The sequence below is a fragment of the Glandiceps talaboti genome, chromosome 10 (assembly GCF_964340395.1).
Source record: "Glandiceps talaboti chromosome 10, keGlaTala1.1, whole genome shotgun sequence".
NCBI classification, from domain to species: Eukaryota; Metazoa; Hemichordata; class Enteropneusta; family Spengelidae; genus Glandiceps; species Glandiceps talaboti.
The window spans coordinates 10835196-10855537 of record NC_135558.1 but is presented as its reverse complement, the minus strand read 5'-3'; the positions used below and the strand labels follow the sequence as shown (position 1 = coordinate 10855537).

Genomic DNA, 20342 nt, shown 5'->3' with positions numbered 1-20342 from the left:
ACAAGTCCTATCAATGATGTAGATGACAAAATTTCAATTCCAATATCACTTAGATCAAGTGTAACCAAGTTTTTCAGGAGAGTGAACACAAAATCTGGAATTCGTTTGAGGTCAGAGTTGAAAGACATGTCAAGAATTTCTAGTTTAGGGACATCTCTGAAAGCATGTGCTTCAATATGGGAAAGAGCATTAGATTTTATGATCAGTACTTTCAGTTGATGAAGTCCTTGCAGAGACCCAGAATGGAGAGTTTCTATTTTGTTGAATCCAAGTTCAAGATACTCCAGTTGTTTTAGACTTGCTAAATTGCCTGGTGGAAAAGATGTGATCTCATTACTATTTAAATAAAGATTTGTTGAATATGATGGTAAATTGCCAGGGATGCTATCCAATCCTCTCTCACTACAGTCAACATATGACTGGTTGTACAACTTACATGTTGCATCTGAAGATACCACAGGAATATCAACTGTCAGGAGTAGGAACCCCAGCTGGAGTACTACATGTAACTTGTAGATTATCCACATCTTGTCAAGTTGGTTATTTGGCATCAAAAGGAGACACAGGCTGTATGAAAAGAAATCTTCCAGATATTGTATTCCTTACTTGTGTAGTACAGAGTTTTAACTAAACTTGTGTATACTGAACTGAACAGAGTTGTATTATAATAACTTTGTTGTGTGAAATGATGACATCATTAGTTGTTTTTATGCTATCACAGCACCTGTGAACTCTACATTGTAGTGGAAACTGGCACTTTAAAAATTCACTTAGTGATTGATTGATTGATTGATTGATTGATTGATTGATTGATTGATTGATTGATTGATTGACTAGGTGAAACTATGGCTCTTAAAGACCTTTAATTTGATATTTGGACAGCTGTGAAGCCTGTTTCAACTTCCATGTTTTTACTACCTGATGTACATGTATATGTGCAAGGCAACTAAAGACTTTCAAACTGATATTAACTTTCTTAATTTCAAATATACAGAACTGAACAGAGCTGTATTCCAGCAACTTTGTTATGTGAATTGATGACATCATTAATTGATTTTATATGCTGACTAGGTGTAACTATGTCTCTTAAGACCTTTTGATATTTGGACAGCTGTCAATCCTGTTTGAACTTCCATTTTTTACTTCCAGATTTACATGTGTAAGGTAACTATTAAAGTAAAGAATTTCAAACTGATATTAACTTTCTTAACTTCAAATATACAGAATTGAACACAGCTGTATTCCAGCTACTTTGTTATGTGAAATGATGACATCATTAAGTGTCTGCATCATTCAATTGCAGAGCTATGGGCAAATTTGATACAGAACAAAACAATCATTTATATGTAATTCTTATGGCTTCACTTATAAGGTAGGCATCATTAGTGCAGTTAATCAATTATGGGATTGAATCCTTGGTCTTTAAGTTTTAAGTTTTTAAAAGTCATTGAATTTTACACTGACAACATTCTGGCCATTTTGTACCACAGAGTCTCAATGATATAGAGCCTTGAGAATATCTTGACATGGCCTGCAAAATTAAAAATCAATCTACACATGATATACCGTACATCAGGAAGGGAGCTATTACAAAGGTTCTACAGCCATACCCTCTAACATGCAATCATGATTTCATTCAAACATGACACAAAGGTGACAAACAATAGGTGACACTGTGTTCCATTATCAATAGTCCATCCAATGAATTCAACTAAATTACTGATGATTTTTTCAAGTTCTTAGAAATTAATTCGATATTTGTGCTGCAGTGATATTACAATAAAATACAATCAATCAGAAAACATTTTTAAAGTGCAGTCTACAGAAACATGGAAGGTACTGAACAAAAAGAAAATGTGAATATTTCAAATAACTTTCACAAATACATGGAGAATATCAAGCCAATGAAACTGGGGTATATATGATGTCATCTACATGTTTCCCATAAACCCTTGCAGGAAATCCACAAGATGGTTGAAGTTGACCAAATGTTTAGTGCAGTAGGGCTTCCTTACAAGTTTCAAAATTCAAAAATTTACCAAGGTATTATTTTATCACCCAAATCATATATGAGTTGCTCATATATTTGTAAATTGATAGCAGTAATCAATACAAGCGTACTGAAGGTAGAAAAAACCTGGCTGGACTTTTCCTTTAAGTTGATAGCAGTAATCAATACAAGTGTATTAAATGCAGAAATAAGTCAGACATCTTGAATGTCTTTCATGAAGTTATCAATCAATTATAGGTAACTGACATAGTTCATCTTGTACACAGTATAAATACTTGCATAAAAATGTTGTCTAAATCACCCCTAGATGTTGAACAGGCAAAAAAGGCACTTTCCAAACCTCAAATATTTGCCACTCTGTTAACTCTGTTGTCAGATCTTAATGCAACTTTTAATTTCTCCCAGAAAAGTCTCTGACCAACTTCATTTTCAGTCCATTTGATATATTTCTGGGTCAATAACATCTTTCGTAAAACTCTTGGCAAGTCATTATCAGGAATTTCATGTAACAACACAAGGAGGAGGAGATTTCTCCTCTCTCGAAATAAATGATCTTGAGCCATTCTCATCTCAAAATAACACCACTCACTTTGTGCAAAGCCAGGTGACAGTATCAACATAGTTTTGTGACTAGTCTCTATACTTTCAAGAATGTTGTCAAAAATATCAATACCTGGCATAAAATCACGTTCATGTAAACAGAGTTTGAAATTTGGTGGATCAATATGTTCCAAATGAGGAATTAATTGCTGCATGACCCAATCTCTGTCATTTTCATTGTAACAAACAAATGCATCATATCTGATATTCAATGGCTGCTCCTCATCATTGACTTGGAGTTGATAACCACCACGTTTTAGTTTGATGAGGAAACAACCATAGCGTATATACCAACGAAAATGAACACAAAGTCCAATACAAATTGCTGAGAAGGCAAAAATACAAGTAACAGGTACTGCAATCATAAATGCTAGATTACATTCCCATCCAAAGGTCAAAGTTAAGACAGACTTTCCATTCATATTGTACGGCTCTACACATTTGATAATGGAAGGTTCAACATAGACTTTTCTGTCAGTTTTCATCCATTCTACAAAATCCTTCATCTTGCATTTGGAGCAGTCTAAGTGATTATCCTCAAAAGTAACATTTGTCAAATGATGTAAATTTGTCAGTCCTTGTGTATTAATTTCACTGATCTCTGTATTCATAATTGTCAGTGTTTCTAAATGAGTAAATGTTGGCAGCAAGTCCACCATGAATATATTTGTCAAGTCTTGTACACCAATTAGAGACAGTTCTTTTATGTTGGGGAATAGATTAATGAACTCAAAAACATCAGCTGGGTTTTTAAAATAGACATCCTTAAGTGTTAATGATACTAAAGAAGGGACTGAATTGTTTGGAATGGTTTCAAATTGTATGTTCTCGATAGTTAAAGTTTGCAAACTTGTTGAATTGTCAAATAAAAGTGTAAAATCTTTTGGATGAACAATTGTTAGTCTTTGAGTGCTTAAAGAAAACACTTTAAGTGATGGATTTATAGTATATTCTCCCCAAGGAGAAACATCTATTGATAGTGCTTGGAGATTTGGAAGTTTTTCCACACCCATGCTTTGTGGACAGAAAAATGCATTTGTACTGCTTTTGGACACATCCAAATCTACCAGAGAAGTCATGTGACCTAAAGAATATGAAACAAATCCACCTTCTATGTTGTTGTCATCTAAATACAGATATTGTAATGTCGTGAGATTCTGTAAATTTTCTAAAATATCATCCATTGTGTACGAATCTTCAAAGAAATTCCACGCTATTTGTAGTGTTGTCAGTGATGTCAAATCTTTGAAAACTCCAAGTGCAATGTCATCAAAGTCATTATTCTTTAGTCTCAAAGTTTTCAAATTATGTAAGCCATTGAAGATTGCTCTTGGAAGTTTAAACTGATCATTGAAAGTTAGTTCCAAAGTTTTCAAATATGGCATCCATTGGAAAACTCCAGTAGACAAGTTGGTATCTTCAACATACATATTATTTATTAAGAGTTCTTCTAACTTTGATGTTCTCAGACCTTTTAATGTAGTGCTTGTGACACTTACTTGTATAAATACTGGACTTATGTTGCCCAAATGCAGAATTTTGACATCAGAATGTTCAAGGTCATACAGTAACTTCTCCAGACATTCACCATCGATTAGATTATCAGTCAGGTCCAGCATTGTAGCTCTAACTGCATTAAATGTACCATTGATTTCACATTTCAAATTATTGCCTGATAAATCCAACTTCTGCAGTGGAATATCTCCGAATTTTATACTCTGTATATTTGAATCATTGATATTGTTTCTTGCAAGAGAAAGTAGTTCTAGTTTTTGAAAGTCTCTCAGATCAATGTCCTCACAATCACTGCCAAATGTTATTTCCATGAGTGAAAAATGAATAATTTCAATATTCCTCAAAGGTTTGAGGGCTTGACCTGGAAAGCAGACAAAGTTATTAAAACTCAAATCTAATATTCTTAATTTCTTCAGGTCTTCAAATGTATCATCAGCCACTTCAGTTATTGAACTTCCACACAGAGATAATTCTTGCAAATTGACAAGTCCTTTCAATGATGTAGATGACAATATTTCAATTCCAGTAACACTTAGGTCAAGTTTAACCAAGTTTTTCAGGGGAGTGAACACAAAATCTGGAATTCCTCTGAGGTCATAGTTGAAAGACATGTCAAGAATTTCTAGTTTAGGGACATCTCTGAAAGCATATGCTTGGAGAGTTTCTATATTGTTGTTTCCAAGTCCAAGGTACTCCAGTTGTTTTAGACTTGCTAAACTGCCTGCTGGTAAAGATGTGATCTCATTACGATATAAATCAAGATCTGTAGCAAATGATGGTAAATTATCAGGGATGCTATCCAATCCTCTCTGACTACAGTCAACATATGACTGGTTGTACACCTTACATGTTACATCTGAAGAGACCACAGGAATATCAACAGTCAGGAGTAGGAACCCCAGCTGGAGTATAACATGTAACTTGTACATTATCCACATCTGGTCAAGTTTGTTATTTGGCATCAAAAGGAGACACAGGCTGTGTGGAAAGAAATCTCCCGGATCTTGTATTCCTTACTTGTGTACTCCACAGTTTTAACTGAACTAAGTGTATACTGAACTGAACAGAGCTGTACTCCAGTAACTTCCTTTGTGAAACAATGACATCATTGGGTGTTTTGATAATCTGACTAGTTGTATCAATGACTCTCACATAGACTTTCGTATTAATATGTGAACCCTTTCTGAACTTTCATTTTCTTTACTTCCGGTTGGTATCCATGTATATTTTACTTCCTGGTGTATGGTGGGTTTTTGTTTATGTGTATGACAACTAAAAACGTTGGTAACTTTGTTAACTTCAAAATTTAGGCAGCTTTTTGAATTGTTTATATCAAATCAAAGTCATACTATCAACTATGAGGTACAGATATCTTAAACAAAAAGTTTAAATATCAGTTATAACAGTGATACAAGAGATTGCAGTATTTACAGAATGGTGGATGGATATCAATGGGGAGGTGGAGGGGGTTAGGTGTTATAAATTATTTCTTAGTGAAGGGCCACATTTAAGAAAATGAAATCAGGGGATGGTCACATTTTACTATGACTGATTATCTGTTCTGAAGGAATATTATGAAATATTCTCCTTCTGTCTGTCTGTCTGTCTGTCTGTCTCTGCGTTGGTGTATGTGTGTCTTTCTATGTCATTTTCTCAGAGAGAGATATCTCAATTCAAATGAAATTTGGTGCAAGTTGGTACTTTGGGGTAATAGCTGAAACTGATTAGATTTTAGTAAACATGAAATGAATATAGATAATGCATTTTCATAAATAATGATTTACAGTAATTAGGCAATATGTTAATGAATTCTGTAATTTTCATATAATTAATTATTTGGTAGATACATTGATGATGACAAAGCACATGTGTCTTCTAAATCGTATTAATATAGCTTTTTGCTTGAGTGAGTAATTTGCATAATTACTTGTCGACTATATTTTAGGAATGCAAGGTTCAACCTTTATAAAATGTTATATCTATATAGATTACAAAGAGCAAATATTGTACAAACTTTGTTGATGTACATATATGTTGGCATATACAGTGTATGATCAGAGAGATCAATGAATACTTATATATAAATAAATACTTTTCATTGATAATGAGTTGTTATCATTAAATTTGCATATGGTAACAAAACTTGTGAATATAATTTGCATAAATGAATAACAATCACCTTTGATTGTACACTACATGTAGGTGTCTACAGATCTCCTTGCATATTAAACCACACTATAGTGCATGATCCTAGGTTTGTGAATATTCTCCATTGATAATGAGTTATCATTACATTTGCATTTAACAACTTACAATTAATATTAAAATGTATAATTACTAATTACCCTCAGATCTTGAACTACATTATGTATTGTTGAAGACCGACTTCAGATTAGGGTAAAACATTAGTAGTGGAGAACAGTTGACTGATAGAGCTTTAGAAAAAATTGACCCAGAACAAAGGAATACTAGGAATCCCTTATAATTCAACTAATAAGGTAGCACCAATGTGAAACCACGGAGTACTAGGAATCCCTTATGATTCAACTAATATAAGGTAGCACCAATGTGAAACCAAGGAGTACTAGGAATCCTGAAAACCAAGGAGTACTAGGAATCCCTTATAATTCAACTAATAAGGTAGCACCAATGTGAAACCACAGAGTACTAGGAATCCTGCAAACCAAGGAGTACTAGGAATCCCTTATGATTCAACTAATAAGGTAGCACCAATGTGAAAACCAAGGAGTACTAGGAATCCCTTATGATTCAACTAATAAGGTAGCACCAATGTGAAAACCAAGGATTGTATCCCTGGCATTTAAGTTGTGGATGAATGTCAATAATTGACATTTTGTGCTGATATATCAATATCTACACATGATATACATCAGGAAGGGAGCTATTACAAAGGTTCTACAGCCATACCCTCTAACATGCAATCATGATTTCATTCAAACTTGACACAAAGGAGACAAACAATAGGTGACACTGTGTTCCATTATCAAATTATTTATTATCAAATTTGACCAAATCGCTGCCGAATTATTTGCAACAAAATCTCTATTTAAAAAAAGTGTCTGTGAAAAGGTGTGTACAATACATATTAATACTTGTAATAGTCCATCCAATGAATTCAACTAAATTACTGATGATTTTTTCAAGTTCTTAAAAATTAATTCGATATTTGTGCTGCAGTGATATTACAATAAAATGCAATCAATCAGAAAACATTTTTAAAGTGCAGTCTACAGAAACATGGAAGGTACTGAACAAAAAGAAAATGTGAATATTTCAAATAACTTTCACAAATACATGGAGAATATCAAGCCAATGAAACTGGGGTATATATGATGTCATCTACATGTTTCCCATAAACCCTTGCAGGAAATCCACAAGATGGTTGAAGTTGACCAAATGTTTAGTGCAGTAGGGCTTCCTTACAAGTTTCAAAATTGAAAAATTTACCAAGGTATTATTTTATCACCCAAATCATATATGAGTTGCTCATATATTTGTAAATTGATAGCAGTAATCAATACAAGTGTACTGAAGGTAGAAAAAACCTGGCTGGACTTTTCCTTTAAGTTGATAGCAGTAATCAATACAAGTGTATTAAATGCAGAAATAAGTCAGACATCTTGAATGTCTTTCGTGAAGTTATCAATCAATTATAGGTAACTGACATAGTTCGTCTTGTACACTGTATAAATACTTGCATAAAAATGTTGTCTAAATCACCCCTAGATGTTGAAAAGGCAAAAGGAAAAAAGGCACTTTCCAAACCTCAAATATTTGCCACTCTGTTAACTCTGTTGTCAGATCTTAAAACAACTTTTAATTTCTCCCAGAAAAGTCTCTGACCAACTTCATTTTCAGTCCATTTGATATATTTCTGGGTTAGTAACATCTTTCGTAAAACTCTTGGCATGTCATTATCAGGAATTTCTTGTAACAACACAAGGAGGAGGAGATTTCTCCTCTCTCGAAATAAATGATCTTGAGCCATTCTCATCTCAAAATAACACCACTCACTTTGTGCAAATCCAGGTGACAGTATCAACATAGTTTTGTGACTAGTCTCTATACTTTCAAGAATGTTGTCAAAAATATCAATACCTGGCATAAAATCGCGTTCATGCAAACAAAGTTTGAAACTAGGTGGATCAATGTTTTCCAAATGAGGAATTAATTGCTGCATGACCCAATTTCTGTCATTTTCATTGTAACAAACAAATGCATCATATCTCATATTCAATGGCTGCTCCTCATCATTGACTTGGAGTTGATAACCACCACGTTTTAGTTTGATGAGGAAACAACCATAGCGTATATACCAACGAAAGTGAACACAAAGCCCTATACAAATTGCTGAGAAGGCAAAAATACAAGTAACAGGTACTGCAATCATAAATGCTAGATTACATTCCCATCCAAAGGTCAAAGTTAACACAGACTTTCCATTCATATTGTACGGCTCTACACATTTGATAATGGGTGGGTCAACATAAACTTTTCTGTCAGTTTTCATCCATTCTACAAATTCCTTCATCTTGCATTTGGAGCAGTCTAAGTGATTATCCTCAAAAGCAAACTTTGTCAGATTATGTAAATTTTTCAGTGCTTGTGTATTAATTTCACTGATTTTTGTATTCATAATGGTCAGTGTTTCTAAATGAGAAAATGTTGGCAGCAAGTCCACCATGAATTTATTTGTCAAGTCTTGTACACCAGTCAGAGACAATTCTTTTATATTGGGGAATAGATTTATGAACTCAAAAACATCAGCTGGGTTTTTAAAGAAGACATCCTTAAGTGTTAATGATTCTAAAGAAGGTACTGAATTTTTGGGAATGTTTTCAAATTCTATATTCTGGATGGTTAAAGTTTGCAAACTTGTTGTATTGTCAAAAAAAAGTGTAAAACCTCCAAGACCGGAAATTTTCGAATCAACATGTGTTTGTATCATGCTGATTAAAGATAACACTTTAAGTGATGGATTTGTTGTATATTCTGCCCAAGGATAAAAACCTATTGATAGTGCTTGGAGATTTTGAAGTTTTTCCACACCAATGCTTTGAGGATAAAAGAATGCATTTGTACTTTTGTAAAACATATGCAACTCTATCAACAAAGTCATGTGACTTAAAGAATATGAATGAGTGTCACCTCTTATGTCATTGCTATCTAGATACAGGTATTGTAATGTGGTAAGATTCCGTAAATTTTTTAAAATATCACTCATTGTATACAAACGTTTAAAGATATTCGCCTGTATTCTCAGTGTTGTCAATGATGTCAAATCATTGAAAACTCCAAGTGGGATGTCATCAAAGTTATTCTCAAGTAATCTCAAAGTTTTTAAATTATGTAAGCCATTGAACATTGTTCTTGGAAGTTTAAATTGATGATTCAAAGTTAATTCCAAAGTTTTCAAATATGGCATCCATTGGAAAACTCCAGTAGAGAAGTTGGTTTCTTCAACATACATATTTTGTATCAACAGTTCTTCTAACTTTGATGTTCTCAAACCATTGAAAGTAGTGCTTGTGATTCTTAGTGGGGATGATACTGTTTGTTCTTTCCCCAAATACAGAATTTCGATGTCAGAATGTTCAAGATCATACAGTAACTTCTCCAGACATTCACCATTGATTTGATTACCAGTGAGGTCAAGCCATGCAGTTCTAACTGCATTAAATGTACCATTAATTGGGCATTTGAAATCATTGTCTGATAAAACCAGCTCCTGTAGTGGGACATCTCTAAATGTCATCCTCTGTATATTTGAATCATTAATATTATTTCTATCAAGAGAAACTACTTCTAGTTTTTGAAAGTCTCTCAGATCAATGTCCTCACAGTCTCTTTCAAATGTTAAGTACTTGTCTGAAAAACGAATTGTTTCAATATTTCTCAAGGGTTTGAGTGATTGGCCTGGAAAACAGACAAACTTGGTGTAACTTAAATCTAATATTTTTAATTTCTTCAGGTCTTTAAATGTATCATCTGCTACTTCAGTCATTGAACCTCCATTGAGATACAATTCTTGTAAATTGACAAGTCCGTGCAAGGATGTTGATGACAATATTTCAATTCCAGTAAAACTTAGTTCAAGTTTAACCAAGTTTTTCAGGGGAGTGAACACAAAATCTGGAATTCTTTTGAGGTTATAGTTGAAACACATGTCAAGAATTTCTAGTTTAGGGACATCTCTGAAAGCATTTGGTTCAATATAGGAAATAGAATTGTAGGTCAGGATCAGTTTTTTCAGTTGATGAAGTCCTTGTAGAGACCCAGAATGGAGAGTTTCTATATTGTTGTTTCCAAGTCCAAGATGCTCCAGTTGTTTTAGACTTGCTAAACTGCCTGGTGGTAAAGATGTGATCTCATTATCATATAAATCAAGATCTGTAGCAAACGATGGTAAATTATCAGGGATGCTAGCCAATCCTTTCTGACAGTACACATATGACTGGTTGTACACCTTACATGTTACATCTGAAGAGACCACAGGAATATCAACAGTCAAAAGTAGGAACCCCAGCTGGAGTACAACATGTAACTTGTAGATTATCCACATCTTGTCACATTGGTTGTTTGGCATCAAAAGCGAACACAGGCTGTGTGAAAAGAAATCTCCCAGATCTTGTATTCCTTACTTCTGTAGTCCACAGTTTTAACTGAACTACGTGTATACTGAACTGAGCAGAACTGTATTCCAGTAACTTCCTTTGTGAAACATTGACATCATTGGGATGGGTGTTTACACAATCTGACTAATTGTATCAATGACACTCACATAGCTTTTCATATTAATATGTGAACCCTTTTTGAACTTTCATTTTCTTTACTTCCGGTTGGTATACATGTATCTTTTACTTCCTGGGGTACGATGGTTTGTTTATGTGTAGGATAACTAAAAACAATGATATTAAACTTTGTTAACTTCAAAATTTAGGCTGCTTTTTGAATTGTTTATATCAAATCAAAGTCATACTATCAACAATCATGTACAGATATCATAAACAAACAGTTTAAATATAATACTAGTGGTACAAGAGACTTCAGTATTTCCAAAATGGTGGAGGTAAGTCAGAATGGGAGGGGGGGGGGGGGTTAGGTGTTACAAATTATTTTTTAGCAAAGGGCCACATTTAAGAAAATGAAATCAGGGGATGGTCACATTTTACTAAGACTGATTATCTGTTATGAAGGAATATTTTGAAATGTTCTCTGTCTGTCTGTCTGTCTGTCTGTCTGTCTGTCTGTCTCTGTGTTGGTGTATGTGTGTCTTTCTATGTCATTTCCTCAAAGCGATATCAATTCAAATGAAATTTGGTGCAAGTTGGTACTTTGGGGTAATAGCTGAAACTGATTAGATTTTTATAGTAAACATGAAATGAATATAGATAATACATTTACATAAATAATGATTTACAGTAATTAGGCAATATGTTAATGAATTCTGTAATTTTCATATAATTAATTATTTGGTAGATACATTGATGATGACAAAGCATGTGTCTTCTAAATCATGTTGATGTAACTTTTTGCTTGAAGGAATAATTTGCATAATTACTTGTTGACTATATTTTAGGAATGCAAGGTTCAACCTTTATAAAATGTTATATCTATATAGATTACAAAGAGCAAATATTGTACAAACTTTGTTGATGTACATATATGTTGGCATATACAGTGTATGATCAGAGAGATCAATGAATACTTATATATAAATAAATAATTTAATAAATAAATACTTTTCATTGATAATGAGCTGTTATCATTAAATTTGCACACAGTATCAAAACTTGTGAATATAATTTGCATAAATGAATGCTAATCACCTTTGATTGTACACTACATGTAGGTGTCTACAGATCTCCTTGCATATTAAACCATACTATAGTACATGATCCTAGGTTTGTGAATATTCTCCACTGATAATGAGTTATCATTACATTTGCATATAACAACAAATGAATAAAATGAAAATGAATAATTACTAATTACCCTCAGATCTTGAACTACATTATGTGTTGTTGAAGACTGGCTTCAGATTAGGGTAAAACATTAGTAGTAGAAAACAATTGACTGACAGAGCTATAGAAAAAATTGATCCAGAACAAAGGAATACTAGGAATCCCTTATGATTCAACTAATAAGGTAGCACCAATGTGAAAACCAAGGAGTACTAGGAATCCTGAAAACCAAGGAGTACTAGGAATCCCTTATGATTCAACTAATAAGGTAGCACCAATGTAACAAACAAATGCATCATAACTTCCTTTGAAATGATGACATAAATGAGTGTTTTTATACTGAATACGTGTAACAATGGCTCTTAAGAAGTGCTTAAAGACCTTTTCATATTTGAATAGCTGTGAACTCTGTTTGAACTTCCCTTTTTTTACTTCCTGGTGCATACATGTACATGTATGTGTAAAGGTAACTAAAGACTTTCAAACTGGTTTAAATTCTCTTAACTTCAAATCTTAGGTAGCTTTCTGAATTTTTAAAACTAAAGAATTGGTCATAAACATTAATACCAACCATTATTTACAGAGAACATAAACAAATAGTTAATATAATAGTGACATAAGGGAGCCTTTAGTAATTACAAATAGTGGAGGGAAAGCAGAATGAGGGTGGAGAGATTCAGGTTTTACAAATCATTTCTTATAGGAGGGCCATATGTAAGAAAGTGAAGCTGGGGGATGGTCACATTTTACTATGACTAATTCAATTACCTTACATGAATGAATGAATGAATGTTATGAATTAGTTCTGTCTGTCTGTCTGTTTCTTTGTGTGTGTGTCTTTCTATCCCTGTCATTTCTCAAAGAAAGATAGCTCAATTCACATGAAATTTGATGCAAGTTGGTACTTTGGGGTAATAGCTGAAATTGATTAGATTTTAGTAAACATGAAATGAATATAGATGACGCATAAACATAAATAATGATTTAATGACTAATGACTAATGACTTCTATAATTTTCATATAATTATTTGGTAGATACACTCATAATGACACAGCATGTGTCTACTAAATCATGTTGATGCAGTTTTTTGCTTTTTAATTGATAATTTTCATAATTGGTCTATATTTTAGGAATACATGTTTCAGGCTTTATATAAAGTGCTGTATCTATGTTGATGACAACTAAGTGCACATATTGTACAAACTTTGTTGATGTACCTTTCTGTTGGCATATACAGTGTATAATCAGAGATCAATGAATACTTTTCATTGATAATGAGTTGTCATTAAATTTGCATACAAAACTTGTGAATATATTTACATAAATGAATACTAAATCACCTCAGATTATACACTAGGAGTCTAAGATCACCTTGTATAACCACACTATAGTGCATGATCCTAGAGTTGTGAATATTCTCCATTGATAATGAGTTGTCATTAAATTTGCATATAACAACAAATGAATAATATTTACATAAATAATTAGGAATTACCCTCAGATCTTGAACTATATATGTGTTTTTAGATTATAGGCTGACTTCAGATTAGGATAAAATATTAGTAGTGGACAACAGTTGTCTGACAGAGCTTTACAAAGATTTTATCCAGAACTAAGAAATACTAGGAATCCCTTATGATTCAACTAATAAGGTAGCACCAATGTGAAACCAAGGAGTACTAGGAATCCCTTATGATTCAACTAATAATGTAGCACCAATGTGAAACCAAGGAGTACTAGGAATCCTGAAAACCAAGGAGTACTAGGAATCCCTTATGATTCAACTAATAAGGTAGCACCAATGTGAAAACCAAGGAGTACTAGGAATCCTTTATGATTCAACTAATAAGGTAGCACCAATGTGAAACCAAGGAGTACTAGGAATCCTGCAAACCACGGAGTACTAGGAATCCCTTATGATTCAACTAATAAGGTAGCACCAATGTGAAACCAAGGAGTACTAGGAATCCCTTATGATTCAACTAATAAGGTAGCACCAATGTGAAACCAAGGAGTACTAGGAATCCTGAAAACCAAGGAGTACTAGGAATCCCTTATGATTCAACTAATAAGGTAGCACCAATGTGAAAACCAAGGAGTACTAGGAATCCCTTATGATTCAATTAATAAGGTAGCACCAATGTGAAAACCAAGGAGTGCTAGGAATCCCTTATGATTCAACTAATAAGGTAGCACCAATGTGAAAACTAAGGAGTACTAGGAATCCCTTATGATTCAACTAATAAGGTAGCACCAATGTGAAAACCAAGGAGTACTAGGAATCCCTTATGATTCAATTAAATAAGGTAGCACCCAATGTGAAAACCAAGGAGTACTAGGAATCTCTTATGATTCAACTAATAAGGTAGCACCAATGTGAAACCAAGGAGTACTAGGAATCCTGAAAACCAAGGAGTACTAGGAATCCCTTATGATTCAATTAATAAGGTAGCACCAATGTGAAAACCAAGGAGTACTAGGAATCCCTTGTGATTCATCTAATATAAGGTAGCACCAATGTGAAACCAAGGATTGTATCCCTGGCATTTAAGTTGTGGATGAATGTCAATAATTGACATTTTGTGCTGATATATCAATATCTACACATGATATACATCAGGAAGGGAGCTATTACAAAGGTTCTACAGCCATACCCTCTAACATGCAATCATGATTTCATTCAAACCTGACACAAAGGAGACAAACAATAGGTGACACTGTGTTCCATTATCAAATTATTTATTATCAAATTTGACCAAATCGCTGCCGAATTATTTTCACCAAAATCACTATTTAAAAAAAGTGTCAGTGAAAAGATTTGTACAATACATATTAATACTTGTAATAGTCCATCCAATGAATTCAACTAAATTACTGATGATTTTTTCAAGTTCTTAAAAATTAATTCGATATTTGTGCTGCAGTGATATTACAATAAAATACAATCAATCAGAAAACATTTTTAAAGTGTCTCAACTCAGTCTACAGAAACATGGAAGGTACTGAACAAAAACAAAATGTGAATATTTCAAATAACTTTCACAAATACATGGAGAATATCAAGCCAATGAAACTGGGGTATATATGATGTCATCTACATGTCTCCCATAAACCCTTGCAGGAAATCCACAAGATGGTTGAAGTTGACCAAATGTTTAGTGCAGTAGGGCTTCCTTACAAGTTTCAAAATTGAAAAATTTACCAAGGTATTATTTTATCACCCAAATCATATATGAGTTGCTCATATATTTGTAAGTTGATAGCAGTAATCAATACAAGCGTACTGAAGGTAGAAAAAACCTGGCTGGACTTTTCCTTTAAGTTGATAGCAGTAATCAATATAAGTGTATTAAATGCAGAAATAAGTCAGACATCTTGAATGTCTTTCGTGAAGTTATCAATTAATTATAGGTGACTGACATAGTTCGTCTTGTACACAGTATAAAGACTTGCATAAAAATGTTGTCTAAATCACCCCTAGATGTTGAAAAGGCAAAAATGGCACTTTCCAAACCTCAAATATTTGCCACTCTGTTAACTCTGTTGTCAGATCTTAAAACAACTTTTAATTTCTCCCAGAAAAGTCTCTGACCAACTTCATTGTCAGTCCATTTGATATATTTCTGGGTCAATAACATCTTTCGTAAAATTCGGGGCATGTCATTATCAGGAATTTCATGTAACAACACAAGGAGGAGGAGATTTCTCCTCTCTCGAAATAAATGATCTTGAGCCATTCTCATCTCAAAATAACACCACTCACTTTGTGCAAATCCAGGTGACAGTATCAACATAGTTTTGTGACTAGTCTCTATACTTTCAAGAATGTTGTCAAAAATATCGATACCTGGCATAAAATCACGTTCATGCAAACAGAGTTTGAAACTAGGTGGATCAATATTTTCCAAATGAGGAAGTAATTGCTGCATGACCCAATCTCTGTCATTTTCATTGTAACAAACAAATGCATCATATCTGATATTCAATGGCTGCTCCTCATCATTGACTTGGAGTTGATAACCACCACGTTTTAGTTTGATGAGGAAACAACCATAGCGTATATACCAACGAAAATGAACACAAAGCCCTATACAAATTGCTGAAAAGGCAAAAATACAAGTAACAGGTACTGAAATCATAAATGCTAGATTACATTCCCATCCAAAGGTCAAAGTTAAGACAGAATTTCCATTCATATTGTACGGCTCTACACACTTGATAATAGATGGTTCAACATAGACTTTTCTGTCAGTTTTCATCCATTCTACAAATTCCTCCATCTTGCATTTGGAGCAGTCTAAGTGATTATCCTCAAAAGCAAAATTCGTCAAATTATGTAAATTTCTCAGTGCTTGTGTATTAATTTCACTGATTTTTGTATTCGTAATTGTCAGTGTTTCTAAATGAGAAAATGTTGGCAGCAAGTCCACCATAAATTTATTTGTTAGACCTTGTACACCAGTCAGAGACAAATCTTTCATATTGGGGAATATATTAATGAACTCAAAAAGATCAGCTGGGTTTTTAAAATAGACATCCTTAAGTGTTAATGATTCTAAAGAAGGGACTGAATTGTTTGGAATGGTATCTAAGTATACATTCTCAATAGTTAGAGTTTGTAGATTTGTTTTTTTTTCAAGAAAAATTGTAAAACCTTTTGAAAGATAACTTGCATGTCCTATGCTTGTTAAAAAAAACACTTTAAGTGATGGATTTGTGGTATATTCTGCCACAGGAGAAATATCTATTGATAGTGCTTGGAGATTTGGAAGTTTTTCCAAACCTAAGGTTCGAGGATACAAATATATATTTGAATTGTGGGACATATCCAACTCTATCAACGAAGTCATGTGACTTAAAGAATATGAAATACTTTCACCTTGTATGTTGTTGTAATTTAGATACAGGTATCGTAAAGTAGTGAGATTCTGTAAATTTTCTAAAATGTTGTTCATTGTATACAAACTGTTGAAGGTATTTCCCTGTATTTGCAGTGTTGTCAGTGATGTCAAATCATTGAAAACTCCATGTGCAATGTCATCAAAGTCGTTACTCTGTAGTTTCAAACTTTTCAAATTTTGTAATCCATTGAATATTCTACTTGGAAGTTTAAATTGTTGATTGGAATTTAATTCCAAAGTTTTCAGATATGGCATCCATTGGAAAACTCCAGTAGACAAGTTGGTTTCTTCAACATACATATTATTTATCAACAGTTCTTCTAACTTTGATGTTCTCAAACCTTTGAAAGTAGTGCTTGTGATACTTACTGCTAATTCTGGTATTGTGTTCCCCAAATACAGAAATTTGATATCAGAATGTTCAAGGTCATACAGTAACTTCTCCAGACATTCACCATTGATGGCATTATTTGTTAGGTCCAGCTTTGTAGCTCTAACTGCATTAAATGTACCATTAATTGGACATTTCAAATTGTTGCTTGATAAATCCAACTTCTGCAGTGGGATATCCCCAAATGTTATACTCTGTATATTTGAATCTTTGATGTTGTTAATATCAAGAGAAACTACTTCTAGTTTTTGAAAGTTTCTCAGATCAATGTCCCCACAATTACTGTCAAATGTTATGCCCATGCCTGAAAAATGAATTATTTCAACATTTCTCAAAGGTTTGAGTGATTGATCTGGAAAACAAACAAATTTGTTATACCTCAAATCTAATATTCTTAATTTCTTCAGGTCTTTAAATGTATCATCTGCCACTTCAGTTATTGAACTTCCTCTGAGATCTAATTCTTGCAAATTAACAAGTCCTTGCAAGGATGTAGATGACAAAATTTCAATTCCAGTTTGACTCAGGTCAAGTGTAACCAAGTTTTTCAGGGGAGTGAGCACAAAATCTGGAATTCCTCTGAGGTCATAGTTGACAGACATGTCAAGAATTTCTAGTTTAGGGACATCTCTGAAAGTGTGTGCTTCAATATGGGAAATCGAATTGTATGCCATGATTAGTACTTTCAGTTGATGAAGTCCTTGTAGACAGCCAGAATGGAGAGTTTCTATATTGTTGTTTTCAAGTCCAAGATACTCCAGTTGTTTTAAACTTGCTAAACTGCCAGGTGGTAAAGATGTGATCTTGTTACCATATAAATCAAGACCTGTAGCAAATGATGGTAAATTGTCAGGGATGCTATCCAATTCTCTCTCACTACAGTCAACATATGACTGGTCATACACCTTACATGTTGCAGTTGAGCAGACCACAGGAATATCAACAGTCAGGAGTAGGATCCCCAACAGGAGTACAACATGTAACTTATAGATTATCCACATCTTGTCAAGTCACTTACATGTATATGGCATCAAAAAAGCACACCATAGGCTGCCTAAAAAAGCAATCTCCAAGATCTTGTATTCCTTACTTGCGTAGTCTACAGTTTTAACTCTACTGTGTATACTGAACTGACCAGAGCTGTACTCCAGTAACTTCCTTTGAAATGATGACATAAATGAGTGTTTTTATACTGAATACGTGTAACAATGGCTCTTAAGAAGTGCTTAAAGACCTTTTCATATTTGAATAGCTGTGAACTCTGTTTGAACTTCCCTTTTTTTACTTCCTGGTGCATACATGTACATGTATGTGTAAAGGTAACTAAAGACTTTCAAACTGGTTTAAATTCTCTTAACTTCAAATCTTAGGTAGCTTTCTGAATTTTTAAAACTAAAGAATTGGTCATAAACATTAATACCAACCATTATTTACAGAGAACATAAACAAATAGTTAATATAATAGTGACATAAGGGAGCCTTTAGTAATTACAAATAGTGGAGGGAAAGCAGAATGAGGGTGGAGAGATTCAGGTTTTACAAATCATTTCTTATAGGAGGGCCATATGTAAGAAAGTGAAGCTGGGGGATGGTCACATTTTACTATGACTAATTCAATTACCTTACATGAATGAATGAATGAATGTTATGAATTAGTTCTGTCTGTCTGTCTGTTTCTTTGTGTGTGTGTCTTTCTATCCCTGTCATTTCTCAAAGAAAGATAGCTCAATTCACATGAAATTTGATGCAAGTTGGTACTTTGGGGTAATAGCTGAAATTGATTAGATTTTAGTAAACATGAAATGAATATAGATGACGCATAAACATAAATAATGATTTAATGACTAATGACTAATGACTTCTATAATTTTCATATAATTATTTGGTAGATACACTCATAATGACACAGCATGTGTCTACTAAATCATGTTGATGCAGTTTTTTGCTTTTTAATTGATAATTTTCATAATTGGTCTATATTTTAGGAATACATGTTTCAGGCTTTATATAAAGTGCTGTATCTATGTTGATGACAACTAAGTGCACATATTGTACAAACTTTGTTGATGTACCTTTCTGTTGGCATATACAGTGTATAATCAGAGATCAATGAATACTTTTCATTGATAATGAGTTGTCATTAAATTTGCATACAAAACTTGTGAATATATTTACATAAATGAATACTAAATCACCTCAGATTATACACTAGGAGTCTAAGATCACCTTGTATAACCACACTATAGTGCATGATCCTAGAGTTGTGAATATTCTCCATTGATAATGAGTTGTCATTAAATTTGCATATAACAACAAATGAATAATATTTACATAAATAATTAGGAATTACCCTCAGATCTTGAACTATATATGTGTTTTTAGATTATAGGCTGACTTCAGATTAGGATAAAATATTAGTAGTGGACAACAGTTGTCTGACAGAGCTTTACAAAGATTTTATCCAGAACTAAGAAATACTAGGAATCCCTTATGATTCAACTAATAAGGTAGCACCAATGTGAAAACCAAGGAGTACTAGGAATCCTGCAAACCACGGAGTACTAGGAATCCCTTATGATTCAACTAATAAGGTAGCACCAATGTGAAACCAAGGAGTACTAGGAATCCCTTATGATTCAACTAATAATGTAGCACCAATGTGAAACCAAGGAGTACTAGGAATCCTGAAAACCAAGGAGTACTAGGAATCCCTTATGATTCAACTAATAAGGTAGCACCAATGTGAAAACCAAGGAGTACTAGGAATCCTTTATGATTCAACTAATAAGGTAGCACCAATGTGAAACCAAGGAGTACTAGGAATCCTGCAAACCACGGAGTACTAGGAATCCCTTATGATTCAACTAATAAGGTAGCACCAATGTGAAACCAAGGAGTACTAGGAATCCCTTATGATTCAACTAATAAGGTAGCACC

The 20342-nt window shown here is 33.4% G+C and overlaps 2 protein-coding genes across 2 annotated transcripts in view; one reads left to right on the top strand and one right to left on the bottom strand.

The window, feature by feature from the left end:
- Positions 1–20342, top strand: part of LOC144441147 (anaphase-promoting complex subunit 2-like) — a 90859-nt gene that overhangs the window by 12458 nt on the left and 58059 nt on the right. The window lies entirely within an intron of this gene.
- On the bottom strand, positions 7157–10887 carry LOC144441061 (uncharacterized). Its single transcript, XM_078130579.1, has one exon. It carries the CDS (start codon positions 10731–10733, stop codon positions 7914–7916), a length of 2820 nt encoding a protein of 939 aa, XP_077986705.1. The 5' UTR covers positions 10734–10887; the 3' UTR covers positions 7157–7913.

Bases quoted from the DNA above. Each gene is read 5' to 3' on its own strand.
- LOC144441061 (XM_078130579.1), bottom strand. From the start codon at position 10,733: ATGCCAAACAACCAATGTGACAAGATGTGGATAATCTACAAGTTACAT.